Source organism: Dermacentor variabilis, unplaced genomic scaffold (assembly GCF_050947875.1).
Source record: "Dermacentor variabilis isolate Ectoservices unplaced genomic scaffold, ASM5094787v1 scaffold_13, whole genome shotgun sequence".
In the NCBI taxonomy this organism is placed as follows: domain Eukaryota; kingdom Metazoa; phylum Arthropoda; class Arachnida; order Ixodida; family Ixodidae; genus Dermacentor; species Dermacentor variabilis.
In genome coordinates this window covers 45,771,161-45,788,605 of record NW_027460291.1, presented here as the reverse complement: position 1 = coordinate 45,788,605, position 17,445 = coordinate 45,771,161, and the positions used below count along the sequence as shown (strand labels likewise).

Here is a 17,445-nt window from a genome sequence, read left to right as displayed (position 1 = left end):
TTCATTAGGTGTGGGCATGATTTTCGAAGGGCGTTTTTGAAACACATGTTAGTTATGCCCCTCTTCACCAGCTTCGAATGGGCTGAATTAAATTGGAGAACAGGTTTGTTAGCTCGTGGGCTATAAGTAGAGCAGGTCTTACTATCAGTAAAGACGAACTGAAGGTCAAGAAACCGAAGCTTAAAGCGCCGCTGGAGAGATTGCCCCGGTGAAAATGGCAGAGCTAGCAATCGTGTGCATGTGAAAACCGCTGTGATTACGTACATACACCAGGTGTCACATAGCCTGAAAAAATTTGGAAGTCGCGCCAGCGTGCGGGTTGTTTTTCCAGCTTCAAATAAGCTGGGTACCTTGTGCGAAACCACGAACCCAATGAGGACGATAAGACTGGTATGTGATAAGAATCCCAAAGATCCGTTCGTAGGATGCGCGGTGGGGGTGATCTATCGCGTTCCGCTGTCATGTGGGAAATGTTACATAGACCACACCGGAAGATGCATTAATGAGCCCTTAAGAGAGCACAGAAATAAGTGTCACAGTGTATCAGGCGATGGTTTTCTTGCTTTCCATTTTAAAACGTGTCCATGTCGGCCATGTCGCCCACTTCTAGAAGATACCGCTCTTATAGATAGGCTAAAGCGCGAATGTGTAAGGCTGATAATAGAAACGGAGTAGATCCTCTCGGCCGCTGGCCAATGCATCAGCAAACCGTCACTGTCATTGTCCGCGAGAGAGTTGGATTATTCGCGCATGGCACAAAGGCTGAACCGCATTTTCCATATGTCATTTAGGTGTTCTTGTGTTGTATCAGTTTAAGTTGTTTTCATGCTGTCATGTACGTAAATGGTTGCTATGGACGTGTGCATAGCAACCACGTGTGCACGTGGTTGTTTGGGGGTATAAGTATGACCATTCTCGGAAGTAAAATTGTCGTTATTGATAGTTAGCGCTTGTCTTCATCTTCCTTTCTTCTTGTGTACTTGTTTTGTTTCACTATACAGATACCTTTCAATGATGACCAACCCCCAAGCCCCCCATATCGCTACCCTCTTGGATTTCATTTCTAGTACAACGGGCTTTCTTCAATATATTCCTCGGGACTCCGGGCGTACTGTTGTCTTCATCGCCAAGGCTGCCTGCAGCGCACGTGTCTTAAGTTTCTGCCTCCCTAACAAGCAGCTTCCCCAAGATGTTCGTTGTTGTGTGGTTTCACACCATCCGTTGGCCATGGGAAAATAATTTTAAAATTATGAGGTTTTACGTGCCAAAACCGCTTTCTGATTATGAGGCGCGCCGTAGCGGAGGACTCCGGAAATTTTGACTGCATGGGGTTCTTTAACGTGCACCTATATCTAAGTTCACGGGTGTTTTCGCATTTTGCCGCCATCGAAATGTGGCCGCTGTGGCCGGGATTTGATCCCGCGACCTTGTCGGAAAAGAATTATGAAGATTGTACGTGCTGAAGGACTTCGGCAGGCGCGTCTCCATCGGGATTACCTAAGCATGCAAATGTTCGATCGCCATGAACCGTGCGTCACAAGGAAACTTCTGCGGAGGCACCTGCGGTTAGCTGATCAGATCAGCGAGTTCCTTTGGCAACCTCAGCTAATGCTACTACGGGTTCACGTAAACAAGGGTCAACGAAAACCAATGACTGACGTCCGTGTTCCAGAGGGTTTTAACCTTCCCAACAGTGTGTGCCAAGTCCTTAGTCTTGGTCGGCAATTTGCCCAAGCGAGCAGTTAGACTAAGCCGGAGCTTCTGTCCATCCTACGTGAAGGGTCCAAAAGATCCCTGGAAGAAGATGGTGTGAGGATGAACTCCGAAGGGTTGGATGGCCTGTTGCGATGTAAGCCCCAACGTTCTAAGCTGCCTGTAAAACTCGTAGAGTTTTACCTGAGCAATATTTCATTGTGTGTCATACAGGCCGACAAAGAGGGCGGTTTTGCCGTTTTTTCCTCTAATTGTTTCTTAGAAGAAGCCGGTCAAGCTATCTCTGCAGTGTTCAATGAATGCAAGGATGTATCACCTACGAGAGTAGCAGCAAGAGTAGTGAAATCTGCAATAAATTTAACCTTGATAGACTACGGAGAAGTATACTGAAATCCGATAAGAAAGTCCTTGACGTATTTTTTACTGGTAACATGCACAAGGCAGATGTTCATTTTCGAGTTATTTCCGAAAGGCGCACCTGGCAGAAGCAAGCTGCCATGTACCTGCTTTCAAAGCTGAACGTTCTCGAGATTGGTGACCTGCTTCTCGTGAAAGGTTCTGACCAAGTCCTTGATTTTGTTAGGTGTCACGCGGTAAAAGGCTTCACGACCTTCTCTGCTGATTGTTAAAGAAATATATTACTCTATCACGCGCAATGACCTTCTTCAATATGTCGAGGATTGTATTGGCAAACATGGCGCCATAAGGTTATCACAGGAAGCAGGTGTTTCAGTCGAAGGGTTTTAGAATTGTTACGTTTGTGCCTGTTGTCAACTCTTGTACAGTGGAACAATAGGCCGCATCTGGACAAGGAAGACACACACACACACACACACACACACACATATATATATATATATATATATATATATATATATATATATATATATATGTATATAGGGTCGTGTCTAGCTCCCGTCCTTAGCAACCTCTACTTAGCACATTCAGGTAGGCGCATGTATGTAAACCTCAAAGGGCTACCAGAATTTCAGGGAGCTTTTAGATTTGTCGACAATTTTTAGTGCTCTTAGATTGCCCTAGTAAGTGTTTATAAGAAAAATGTGCCAATGCCTTTACAATTTACAATTACACAAAAAGGGAGAATGTTACGAAATATGGCACTCAGAACACTAGATGAATAAAAACTGTATAGTCCAACACTACATGATTCGCAATGTTTTTTTCATGAGCTCAGTGCATATATAAAATCAGATATCTTGAGTAGCCAAAACAAAGAACACGATTAATTACACCGCATAGCGGACAACACAAGTACTTACACATAGCGTAAAAATCACGATCATTAAATCAATTTTGAACCGAGAACAACCTTGATATCACTCGTTTAGATTATATGGATAGGCTAAAATTTAATATTTGCCCATAATGTTGGCTTTCAAAAAATGAAGCGCCAACGATAACAGCACACAAAAAGGAACAAAAGACAGGACAAGGCGCTTCTTCTTTCCTCCTTTCCTTCTTTGTGTGCCGTTACCGTTGGCGCTTCATTTTTTGAAAGCTATGCACCAACTAGCCCCACAACGTGTTTTACTGCAAATGTTGGCGTCCTCGAAAAACTTTTTCAAAGCAAGAAGGGCTCTTTTCTTAACACCCGCTGTTCGCTATGGTCCCAGTATCTTTCTTATAGTGAATGGTCTTCTACCTAAAAGTAACAAATTTGCTTGTTTCGTTGTGAATAATATTTAGTGCACTTGAGGAGGAGATGATGCACATCCTTGCGTGGATGACCACCAGAACATTGCGGAATAGAGGCACCTTTTCTCCGGTAGAAAAAGTGTCGTTAAATGCAAAACGAAGCCGCAGGCGGTGCGTTCTGTTTCTATGAATTTCTCTGAATTCTGAATTTTGTGTTTTCTCTCAGATTTGACGGAATTGATAGGTTTATACATGGGTCTATAGGGCATAACCACAAGTTCTTAGATTGCTGATCAAACCAGGTAGTTTTGCTGAGACGACAGGATGTCTGTCTCAGGAGCAGACGGACTTCACTACGCAAAAGGTGAAGATTGATTGTCACTGTGTTATTGTGCGCCTGATTCGCAGCTGCGTACGCTACAGTGTTACCAAGAATGTTGCAGTGCCCGGGTATCCACTGAAATGCAATTATATGATTCATTGCGCTTGCTTTTGTGTGTTCTTTGAGCGTCTCATACAATAGCAGATTGTTCAAAGAACTTTTATTGCTTTGTAGTAATGTGAGAGCGGTTTGCGAATCACTAAATATAAACCATTTTTGCGCCTTTTCTTCTGATGTTATGAATCGCCAAGCACACAGGATGAGAAACAGTTCTGGCACGGTGGAAGATGTCTCTCGGGATAATTGAAGTGTTTGCTCTGGTGCTAAATGTAGAATAACGAATGCTGAAGCTGAGAAATTTTTATTACATGAACCATCTGTATACACCTAGATGTACTGGCCATATAATGGGTAAATTTGAAATAGTGCCAATCGCTGTGAGGCTACCATGAATATGTCTCTCTTAGATATAATCCCCTCGACCGATAATTTTATTTAAGGACTTCTTAACACCCAAAGAAGGTAACTAACATCCACTTCACATAATTCAAATATTGGTAATAATGCTTTATGTTCTTGAACAACATCGTGAATTTTGCTTTTGTTTGGTTCGCCAAGCGCGATGTTTAATAGATGCTTCTCGTGGTAAGATGCAATAAATTTGTCGGCGTGCTTCAACCATTCGTATTAGTGAAAATTGTGGTTTCAGTAATTACTAGAGAACTCGAGGTAGTCTGCGGAACCCCAAGACACACTCACAGTCCCCTTGCCAGTAAACGTTGAACACGTTCCTCAGAAGTTTCCGATAAGTCATGGAGAATAGGTGCCAAATATTCCATTTTTTTGTTTTATGAGTGCGTTATGGGAGAACTTGCAATAGTGAAGAGACTGATCGACTTCTCCCCCCCCCCCCCGACATTGTTCCAGGGAGTCGCCGAAGTGCGTTTATTACAGCATTGGTCTGCTTTTCTACTGCGCGGATGTTCGAAGCCCATGTCAACAGGCGGTCAAGAATAACTCCAAGAAATTTATGCTCTTTCGCGAGCTCAAAGTTTGCCCTTCAAGCGTAAGTTTCAAATTATTCAGCTGTCGTCTAGTGAAACGGATAACGGCTGTGTGCGTATTAGAGACTCATACCTATTTTTTTTAACGGCGTCGCTAATATCAAGACCCTCTTGAAGCGTTGTTTAAATGTCTTGTATATGAGATCTAGAAGCCCATATGCAGATATCATCTGCGTACAGGGAATACCGCAGGCCAAGTGGTAGTTTGTTTTTGGTAAGCCTGCCATGACACAGTTAAATAAAAACAGATTAGAGCAGTGCCCTGCGGAACACCCAGCGTAGTGAAGTGATAACTCGCTCATTCAATAGTTTCCATAAATATTTTTCTTTCGCTTAAGGAATTTGATATTCATTGTTCTGTTCCGTTATTTAGGTCAAGCTATAACATACCAGCAAGAACGTGTATGCGATTTACAGTGCCGAATGATCTCTCACTGTCTAAAAATACTACTATTGTCAGATCTCCATACATTAGTTCATTTTCGACGCATGTGACAATGTCTAATACTGCATCCATTGTAGACCGCTTTTTTCGAAAACCTGTCATGTAGTTCGAAAGCACATTTTTGTGTTCACACCACCATTGCAGTCGTCCGTCTACCATCTTCTCCATTAGATTAGAAAAACAGCTTGCGAGCCTTGCGGGTGGGTAGGAGTCAAGACAAATTGGAGTGTTTCCTGGTTTCAGTACCGGAATTAGACCAGACAATTTCCATGAATCTGGAATAGACTCTCTTATCCAGATATTATCTCCATAAGAGCCATTCTACCTGCTGGACTGAGGTTCTTTAACATCACATACGTAACGCCGTGCAGGCCTGCAGGTGTTTTTGTACGGCATAAAGTAAGAGCACATTTCAATTCATTTAAACTAAACACGCAGTAAAGTTGAGGGTGTTCTGACATAAAGCACGGACGAACATTTTGTTCTACTACTGCTGTGGAACTTGCAAACTGTGGTCGAGTAAACATAATTCCTGGTCTGGATTCTGGAAACGGAATTCCTGGACAGAATTCGGTGGCAACACATGTTTGCGGAGCGCTTCGAGCAACGGCAAGAGCTTCGAAAAGCTGGCTCTGGGTGACAGGGCCACTAAAGGATCGGGAAACTGACCATATTCTGGGAACTGGAGTGAAAGGAGACAACGAAGCGCAGTATTCGCGTCATCGTCTCGTACCTAGTTTCTGTAAGTGTCTGCGCGAAGTTGAGTGAACTTTCTCTGCCATCTTGTATTCATCCAGTGATCCACTCCGACGGCAAGCGCGTTCTGTTCGTCTTCTAATTGCGCTTAGGAGAACAGCACGCGTGCTCGTCGAGGTCAGACGTGCCTAACCGCTGCTCCACGGCACGTACTTCGGTCCGAACTGCTGCCCGCAGCCGGGGGCGCCCGAGGCACCGCGAGCGGCACGGCTGGTCTCGAGACCACGGCGGCTCCGGCTCTCCAGCTCCGTGCATTTTCCTCGGAAGTTATATCGGACCAGACCAAGAGACGCCACCGAAGGGCTGGAGTAGGCACCGCGTCGTCCAAATCATCCCCTGAGTGAGTACTTCAGCGATCTGCACCATACTCTAACCAACAAGGCCACATCGCTGATCACTACTTTCGAAAAAGCAGCTAGGTCAAACGACACCACGGCTCGGTAGGCCCGGTCAGTTAGTAAACAGCATGGGCACAGACGAGCCTGAGGGCGACACCGAAGAATCCGGAACTCCATTCACGCTGGTCACTTCGATCAGACGCACGAAATAATCACTGAACATTGTCATCCGTCTCGGAAACCGCATCATCCTAGCTACCGCATCTCGACATCCACATCAGGCGCACCCAGAACTTCATAATTGCTTCCACGAAGCGAGAATCAACGCTTATGAAAATTCTCGCTTTGCACACAGTCATTCACAACGGCACCGAACACCAAGCCACAGCTTAAAAAGCCAGCGAGCCAGGAATAGCTCATGGAGTAGTTCGAGGACTAGCAATAGAAATCCCGGACGACAAAATTAGCGCGTACATCACCCTCAGGGACGCTGAACTTATCAGAACACGACGTCGCGACAAGAGTGAATGCGTCCTGATCACAGTAAGAGGCCCAAAGTTCCCGCGCGTCGCACTAGTGGGACGGATAGTCACATCGGTGGCTCCCTACATGCCCAATGAAGTACAGTGCGCATTATGCCACATCATAGGACACCAAACGGATGTCTGCCCCACAGCACAAGACTACATTGCATGTGAAGGATACGGCACCCAATTCATTCCGGGAACTGACCCTAAATACACACCCCACGACTGCGACATGACATGCGTAAATTGTGAAGACGCACACAGCTCCCGAGACCCCACATGCCCAAAAAAAAGACGCCTACAAGGTCACTCGGACAGCTGCCTACAGGAGAGATCATCCAGAATATTCTATACCAAAGCCCAAGAAAATCAATTGCAGGCGAAGGAACAACAGCCGCCGCACAATACAAAAGATAATTTCCCCCACATAAGCCCGCACAACCGCTTCGCAGCGCTAAAAAAAATTGAACAAATCAAACAATCCATTGAAGTGGACGCGCAGACACAGGGCAACATTCCAAAACAAGCAGAAAGAACAATACAATACGACAGAACTTATGCCATTGCAGCCCAGACTGTAAAGCTTAAGCCCATGCATGGGGACATCGTACGACCTGAAGCACCTAATACCGCGGGGCCATTACAGCCATTCAAGAAGGGGCCGACGTCCGCTCGACCACCGCACCAAATAGCCATGCAAGAAGGACAATCGGAAGACAGAAGTGAGGACCGCCCGACCGATCAGCCGTCCAGGCCCCAACTCACGTAGGTAAGTCAGTCAACCACTCCGACAACACACGACAGCCATATTCCCAGCTACATTACTGACATCTTGCGCAGACTCAACAACGTAGAGAAACGGGAACGCGACCGTGACCACGCACAGGAACTCATCACAAACCAACTCACAGTGAGAATAGAACAACTGGCCTCGCTTTCTGAGCAACCTTATGCTGAACTAACTTCACAAATGAATGTGCTAGTAGAGAGAATTATACTCTCCGACGTACGGTAGAAAGCCTGCAGCAATCTATTCATGCACTCTAAACACAACAACGACGTCTTAGCAAGCGAACAGACGCTACACCAACCGAAGGCCCCAGCAAGAAGGCCACACACGATACCCATATTGAATCCACACACGAATATGGCCAGCCCTAAAACAGGGACGCCCCCCAACACATTAAACTCAACCTCAAGTCACGCGTCACCCCAAATAACAATCTGGCAATGGAACTGTAGAGGCATTCGTCGCAAAAAGAACTTTGCTTAATTCATTCTCACAGTAACACACAAGCCAGATGTTATCACCTTGAAGAAAACAGAAGGCCCAATAACCTTTCCAGGATACACCGCCTACTCGAGCCCGAGCATTACACAAAAACTAAAGAAATGCTCTCTCGGCAAGGAAACACCGTCCACTCACACGCCCACTATGACAACCACACTTATAGCGAACGAACACACTACGACCCGAATTTACACAGACTCCATCAACACAGCCACAAAAAAAAAACTGTACACACACGCAGCTGCATCTACGGAACGTACGAACCTAGACGTAATAAACACCTATCGCTCCCCAAAAGCACTAAGATATGGTTCACAATGGCGCAAACACCTCAACAATTGCAGCAAACGTGATACCATTGGTTGGGAGATTTCAATAGTCAACACATAGAATGGAGCTACCTCTTTAACGAACCCAATGGAAAACAACTCCTACTTCTCTCCGAAGAATTCCGCTTCAGCCTAGCTAATGACATCACCCAACACACGCGCACGGGAAACTCGGTAGAACGCGACACCAACCCAGACCTCACCTGGACACGAATAACGCACGAACCGAAATGGGAACATAAACAGGAAACACTCGGTAGTGACCATTGCATGATAAGCACAAATATCACAATACCAAAAAAGAAATACAAACGCACAAGCAACAAAGGATGCCAAGTTGGCCCTGCTGCACTGACGGAATGGACAAAATTCCGAGCTACTCTTGAAAAACTTACATCATCCACGTGGGATGAGTGGACACAGAATGTAACCTCAACCTACATCAAACATACCGCCGCCAAGCAACGGACAGAAGCGCTCCCCAAAGTAGATGGTCATCTTCTGACCCTCTGGGACAAACGACACAAATAAGTGAAACAGTGGAAAGGAAATAAACACAACAAGCAACTACAAAACCGCATACAGGAAATCACAGAAGCAGCTGAAACATACGCCGATGGTCTTGCCGCTTCCATTCGGATACACACATGTGAATAGGCAGGTGAATCACTACAAAGGAAAAATCCCTGCATACTTTTCTACGGGGCTCTGGGGCAGCCCCGTCGAAAAAAAAACTATCTTGCCGAAATTCAACTTGCTCACAATATAACGGATGAAGAGCTGGCCAAACAGTTTGCCGACGTATTTTTTTTCCGGCGCCCATCTCACAGCCAAAAACACCAGACTTACAAACCGAACAAAACAGCCTACCAAATGAGGCAGATGCACCGTTCACAGTGCAAGAGCTTATCACTGCAATTAACAACACCAAACGCAACACAACCCCAGGAAGAGACGCCATCACTAATAAGATGCTGGCTAATCTACCGGCGAAATAACAGAAAATACTTCTCGAATATACAAACACAGTCTGGGAAACAGGCGAGATTGCACCAAGCTGGAAACACGCCTCTGTTGTACCAATCTGGAAACACGCCTCTGTTGTACCAATCTCTAAACCTGGCAAATCACCCAACAACCCAAAACATTTCTGACCTATATCACTGACCTCATGCGCAGGCAAAACCATGAAAAAATGGTTGTAGCACGCCTTCACTGGCTCCAGGAACGAGATCAAACACCAGCCCCGAGAGTCATAGGCTTCCGCCCTCATATAAACACACAAGACTCTATGTATATGATATACCAATATGTATATGCCACAGAAAGTGCCAGCCAAATCAGAGCAGTGGTAGGACTTGATGTCAAGGGCGCCTTGGACAATGTCACCCACACTGCTGTACAAAAAGGCCTGCGAAGACTTAAACCAGGCCCGCGCATGACACAATACATTCACAACTTTCTTCACGATCGCACAGTCAGCGTCAAAGTAAATGGACAGTAATATGAAAAGTGTTATCTCACGCGGGGTGTACCTTAGGGATTGATATTATCCCCGATTCTCTTCTCCATAGCCTTGTGCATTGTCGGCGCGCAGCTTCACAACGTACCTGACCTAGGATACAGCATCTACGCAGACAACATTACACTACGGACACATGCAGGGTCTGGAGGTGACATCGAAAGCACACTACAACAAGCGATGAACGTCATACACTCCCATCTCAAAGAAATTGGTCTTTCCATCTCGCCGAAAAAATCAGAATATATCGTAGTTAGAAACCAAAGAGGTCACTCAGCAAACCACTACCGCAGCCTCATCCATCTCCGAATTAAAAATGAACCAATTCCAATACACAAAACAATTCGCATTCTCGGATTCCCCATCCAAGATGATGGCAAGGCCGACACTTGGATGCAAAAAAAAAAACTACACAAAAACTTCACCAACTCAAACGACTGCTGTACCGCATCACACGGAGAAACAAAGGAATTCGCGAGCACCATCTATGCAGAATAGTCACAACATTTGCAGCACCCACTATTCTATACGAGCTGCCATACCTTCACCTCACAAAAACGCAGCGCACAAAACTGGATAAACTTTAGGATTTCCAAGATACGCGCCAAATCACAAAGTAAGCCAAACCGACATACTTTTAAATCTTGGCAGACTATTCGACCGTCCACAGAGAATCGCAAATAAATAGATTGAAACGATCACACCAAGGTCAAGCGCTGCTTAAAAATCTTGGACATTCTCACGACAACATGCCTCAAATAACGCTGCCACCTCCACTGTGGCAAGCGCCTCACAACATTCACACGCTGCCAATCCCCCGCAACATGAACCAGCAAACAGACCAAGGAAGAAGACAAGTGAGCGCAAAACGCACCCAACATAACCTCCCGGACACAACTGTGTACTACACAGACGCATCCCCGGGTACGGACCCCACAACACACCGCACGGCGACATAAAACGCCGCGACCAAAGCGTATACTGAAAGCCTGCACACAGGCCTCCCTAGCCAATTAACAGCTGAAATAGTGGCAATAACTGAAGAAGTCACAGCACCACAGCACACACACAACAGTGTCCTCATTCGCACAGACAGTTGAGCAGCATTCCGAACGTTCCTCACGGGAAACCTGCCCAACTCTATCCGCGAAAGCCTGCATCGATATACGACGAATAACGCGGCACACCACATCACTGTTCAATGGGTACCTAGCCACTGTAACGTCGAGGGAAACGAAAAGGCCCACGCTCTATCCCGCGCAAATATTCCGGCACCTCCTCTTCAGTGGACAGACGCACTCAGTTATACAGAATTAACACAAATGGCTTCAAATATGCGACGCCTAAAATTAGAGAAACAGCATGAACAAGAAACTACTCTCCCAGCTCCACCTCCCTCCACAACATGCGAGCCCGCTGCCACTCTGCGCCAAGCCCAAACGCACTGCCTACCCACACAAAGCATTTTTCATTACAAAGCTAGAAAAGACGGCTCCCCCAAGTGCACACAGTGTGGAGGTTACCATAATACACCCCATACACTCTGGGACTGTCCGGGAAGCCAACACGCACTTCAATCTATACTTAGTACGCTATCAAAAAGACAACACACATTGGAGGAGTGGCTGGCTGACATAACACCACGTAATGTGACCGGGTTAACGGTGCTCACCACGGCGCTTGGGCTTGCGCATCACAAGAAGCGGACCCAGCCTAATCAAGAGTCGACGCCACCAACGTCACACCTTCACCCCCGTTTCCGGCAGCCTCTCACCGCCACCCTAACGCCCAGTAGCCCCGGACAGGGGGCCGGAATGAAATAAATGTTTCTCTCTGTATATTACCATCTTGTAATCTTTCTAATCGTCTCAATAAAAACCGATTCTGATTCTGACTCTGATCTCTCTCTCTCTCTCTAATTGCTCTGAGACATTCGTGTTCCCCGTCAACTCCAGCATATTCACTTGAGACAATGCCTTATTTTGTGCAGATCTTCCAGGACTCACACAATATATCTGCAAAACTTTAAAATTTCGCATTTTCGCGCAATGAGTTAGTTAAATAGTGGGGAAAATTTTGACAATCAGTATATTTTGAGTAGTGCTGGGGCCCTTCACTCCGTATTCGACGATGTTGTACCAGAACGGGAAAATGATCGGTGCCGTGCGTTTCTATGTCCGTTGACCATTCAGCGCCTTCAAGAAGGTAATGTGAGCAGAGCGTAACATCTATACAGCTCGAGTAGCGAACCTCTCTCAAGAACGTTAGAAAGCTGTCATTTAACACGGTCAAATTAAAATTTTCTGCTGCGCACTCGATAACGTTTCCGCGGGAATCATTATATTCACTGCCACAGATGACGTTATGTGCGTCGAAGTCCCCACAAACCAGCACATGCGACTTTGCGATACCGAACGCATTCACCAAGCTGTCTACAGATATTTTGCTAGAACCTTGTACATAAATACTTATCACTTTGACGCATGTATGTCTAAAATATATCTTGCATGCTACGAACTGCGGTATATCTGAATCGCTCGACTGTCTTGAATAAGACGGCAGGTCTTTTCTCATGCATAACATCACTCTGCTATTTCCGGCAATACGCCACGATTTATATATAACATATTTTGAAAGACAAACGTAATCTCGAACGCCTGCCTCCTTTATACCCAAAACAGAAACGTTATGTGAAGCTAGTTGTTTGCGAAAATCAGCTGAATTATTGGGGAGGCTATTAGCATTACACTGAAATATGAAAACATTGTTATAACGACTATTCATTGTGAGCCTGCCGTGGTTGTGGAAGCACCCGACTTTATAGACAACAGCGCGTTTACCTCTGGCAAGTTGTTTGCTTCTGGAAGGGCGCTGACGATATTACGCAGAGCTGTGAACAGCATGGGCAGGACCACGGGTATAGACGCCTAATCACCAAACGACGCTGAAGCTCCACCTGTGATCAGAGGAGATCACTGAAAAGCTGACTGGTATGGTCGCTGGGATGTCTGGCGTAGTTGGGGCGAATGCTTAGGTAATCACTCAGATGTTGCATGAGGTTGCTGTGTCAGTGGCAGAGGGCTTTGTTGAGAAGGTCGGCGATATTGACGCGATGCCTGGGCAAGATGAGCAGTATTCTCTGAAGATGGATTGTGTCGGTCGCTGTCGGAACGTTGTCGACCTGATTGCTTTAGAGCTGCAGAATAGTTCAAATTGTCCGCTTGCTCCTGCTCTTTGTTGGGAGTCGGAGACGCATATTTTAGGGTATCAATGTTAAGTGAAGGCGCATTATGAGGTGGCAGCCTGCCGTATATCAACTCGTGTCTGCGTAACCATGAGGGAGCTCTGCTCTGAGGGCACCCGGAATAGGACGCTTCGTGGTTTCCGCCACAGTTGGCACACTTTAGCTGACACACAGACTTGCACTCCGAGTGGTTGCGGTCTTCTGAACATATCTTGCGGCAACGTAGACTGCAGCAGTTCTTCGGAAAATGTCCAAACCTATGGCAGTTGTAGCATCTCATAGCAGGGCGATGGTATTCTCCTCCAGGATGACTCGGGAAACCCAAGTGCACTCTTTGCGACATTGGTTTATCTTCCATGAAATGGAGAATAACGGTGCTCAGAGGCCGTGATCGTAACGCTCTCTCTTCTCGGTGATTGTAGCGCGCCTGGCGATGGGCAGATGTCACGCCAAAATCCTTGAGGAAGTGAACCAGTTGTTCTTCCATATATTTACCTGGTACAAGACGTATCTTGCCAACATTTTTTGCATAAATGCTGGAATAAAAGGCTTGACTCCAAAATCAGCCACTTCACTCAAACGATAGTAGATATCTTGCAGATGAGACTGTAGTAACATTGACAGAGAAACTTCCGTCTGCATTCACGCGGAATAACTGAACATTTTGCTTTGCCGCGGAAATGATTGCTCACGCACTGCGGTTTCTATTCGCTTGCCAGAAGTTGACGCCTTCCTGTGAGGGTCGAAAAGCTACTGGAATTCCCTCAGGTCGCTCCTTTTTATACCTTACCAAAAAGAACGGCGTATCATTGCAGTCGATGTCTTCTTCGCTTAGCTCATATCCGGGTGTCCTATCTCGTGAACCCGTGCTTTCTTGGCTTCACTGTCGCAAATATCGGCCATATTCACTGAAGGTGCGCTGGAAGGTAGTACAGCGTTGAAAACTAGCGTCGCTGGCGTGATGACATTAGGCGCGTTTTGTGGCACTTCGAATGCGGGGCCGCTTCTGTGGCACCCATGCACCTCGGAACGCGCTGCCGGACATATTGCGCGTGCCGGAATTCTTTGCTGCCTACTACTGTGGTAGGCGGAGATGCGGTGTAGAGCGCAGCAAAACCACACGATAATCGCCTGATCTTTAGCTCATAGGTATCCCACAGGATGTCTGTTTTTTTTTCTGGACAACAGCACAAAGACTCAAAACAACACTGATTCTTCGAAGACAGAAAAATGATATCTCACCGAAGAAGCAGCGGCTGCTCGGTGGCACTTCTTCCTACAATATTCAGATAAACAGATGTTCTGCCCGTTGAAAAGAGACTGCCATTTGTTGTTCCATTGTCTGCCGTCGTCTTTGTATTGAACATTGACAAATGACTGCCTGCATGACCACACTTGCCACATCTACTAATTACACCACATATTGGGCTAAATATGCGTGGTAGCGATTCTTTCGCCAGACACCAACCATACCTTGGTATTGTAGTAGATGTGCTCATTCTATCCATCAGGCATTCGTCATCCATTGCAAGAAGCTCTCACCTGTGCCACCTTGCATTAAGAAATAGACCGCACTGCTTCGGTTACACCTTTTGTCAACGTACTTATGCTTCGACAACTCGAACCGCATTCTCGCGAAAACACATATAGCTTTCAACAGTTTAAGACTGCCTTTGAATCATCATAAAAAATTCTCCCTTCTGGTTTCTGAAAGTGCAGCTTTTAGTGAAACCACGAGTATAACCAATTTCTGCTCATCACCTTACGTCAACACCAACTGCAAATATTATAGCATACATAAGTCCCTGTGAAGTGCAGGCGTCAAAATATCTATTATTGCTGTGGCATCCCCTTCCATACACTGCTGTCCGAATAAAAGCTACCGTGCCTCGGGAGCTTGGCGTAAAAGCCGCTTGGTGTAAAAGAGGATATAATAGGCTTTCACCCATTGCTTACAGAATGGTGCACCGCTGACTTGGCATTTAAAACCACGGTGATTCTATTGTTGCATGCGGCATTGATAATCCCCGAGGCCATGGTGCGGAGATATATTGATCTGTGAAAATTATTCACGTAGCGTGCGCATAGTGTTTCATGGTCAAAATGTTCGTGTAGTGTAGCTGTGTTACGTGTCAACATGCAAATGATCTCTATTTCGCAATCCCGCAGGTTCAAGGCCTACTTTCGCGCCTTCATGTGTGGCTCCTGTTCCTCCAAGCCCACCAGGGAAAATGAGCGGAGCGACAGCCCTGTCCGCCTGAGGACGTTGCGTTGCGGTTCCGCAAAGTGGACACAGAGCTTTACCCTGAAGAGCGGCCTGAAATGCCCATCGCCCACTGAGAAGCGTGGAAGACGTCGCTCCTGTAGAGCACCGCCACTCGTAGCTGCGGAGGATGGTCGCGGCTGACATCAGCGTGAAGCAGGCTGCTGTACTGACGTACGACTGCAGGCTACTTGTTCCGGAGCCAATTTTCTGCCGGTGCTCACACCATCGACCTGTACTGAACAACTGAAGTCCGCCTTGTAGCCACTGACGACGGTTAATAAAGAAAACGATGAAGACAGGCGTTGAAGAAGATGTTCACGAAAAGTTCATCAATAAGTCTGATCCTTAGCGAGAACTGTAGTCTCATGCAAACTTCCCACAGGACAGAAAGAGAGAGAGAGCAATCGAGTACAACAACAGCGGTTGACGATTATTAAAGTTCATGCTCACGGGAAAATGAGCCACTGAAGGATCAGCTGTCTCAAAGATAAAAAATAATGCCCGGGAATAAGAAATGTAAAGAAAACGAAAAAAAAAATCAAGGCAGCTAGGAAAGGAAAATATAGCCGCAATAACGCTTTACATATATCAGGTATAGCCTGACATAGTATTGTATATATATATATATATATATATATATATATATATTCAAAGCGCAAAATATTGTCAGCTATATTACAGGAGAAACAACATATAAAGGCCCTTGCACATGGCGCTGAATAAATCCCAGCCATACAAACAGCATACGTGAAACATTCTCAGCACATTCAACCAAGCAAAACCGAAAAGAGTGGTGCCCTAGTTCGAATTGTTTTCAGAGTTCAGCCTACCCCCCCCCCCCCCATCCACGAAATTTGGAAACCCTTCTTGACATTAATTGCAGGCGCAGTTGACAATACATCTTGGTAATGACATGTGACAATGTTTAATAACAGTGTTCAAGAGCTCAAAGTTTTTATGCCGGCCATGTGGCTCGTATACCTCTGTGTGCGCGGCATATAATGCATAGAAGCGCAAGTTCGACGCAGGTTTTTGAATCGGCGTTCTTACAATAAACTGCGCCACTAACCTTTCCCGCTCCCAAGCCTGCATGTCAGCCTTGCTCTTGTGAGCAACACTAAGCGCAGAATTCTGTCTATAAAAGAAGTGGTTTAGATGGAGCGCTGCAGACCTGTGTAGCCACCGAGGCTACTACTCGGTTTGAGTACATCATTTCGATTGCAGCAGGTGGTGGGGCTTATCTTTTCGAGGACTGTTGCAGCCAAGGTACGAAGTTGCTTTACATAAATTATTCGCTACATTGGTTGAGGCGTCCGCTAAAGAGGTTCAAGCCGTTATCGACACGGAACACATGGATAGTCGCCTGGCGCATTTGTTGGAAGCGAAGCAGTCAATGTTAGCGAGATGGAAGGGTCAGAAATTGAATAGAAGGCTTAAAAAGCGTATCATCATCATCATCATCATCATCAGCAGCAGCAGCAGCAGCAGCAGCCTGGTTGCAGGGCAAAGGCCTCTCCTATACTTCTCGAACTACCCAGGTCATGTGCTAATTGTGACCATGTTGTCCCTGCAAACTTCTTAATCTCATCCGCCCACCTAACTTTCTGCCGCGCCCTGCTGTGCTTCCCTTCCCTTGGAATCCAGTCCGTAACGCTTAATGACCAGCGGTTATCTTCCCTCCTCATTACATGTCCTGCCCATGCCCCAATTCTTTTCTTGATTTCAACTAAGATATCCTTAACTCCCGTTTGTTCTCTCACCCAATCTGCTCTTTTCTTATCCCTTAACGTAACACCTATCATTCTTCTTTCAATAGCTCGCTGCGTCGTCCTCAATTTAAGTAAAACTCCTTTCGTAAGCCTCCAGGTTTCTGCCCCGTACGTGACTACTGGTAAGACACAGCTGTTATATA

At 46.1% G+C, this 17,445-nt stretch overlaps 1 protein-coding gene across 1 annotated transcript in view; it reads left to right on the top strand.

Annotated features, from left to right (window-relative positions):
- Window positions 1–15,796, top strand: part of LOC142566752 (tachykinin-like peptides receptor 86C) — a 423,363-nt gene extending 407,567 nt beyond the window's left edge. The window contains exon 5 of the mRNA XM_075677640.1: window positions 15,437–15,796. Within this exon, the coding sequence (XP_075533755.1) occupies window positions 15,437–15,674 (238 nt within the window). The 3' untranslated portion in view covers window positions 15,675–15,796. The remainder of the gene's footprint in view (window positions 1–15,436) is intronic.
- Window positions 15,797–17,445: the final 1,649 nt, after the last annotated feature.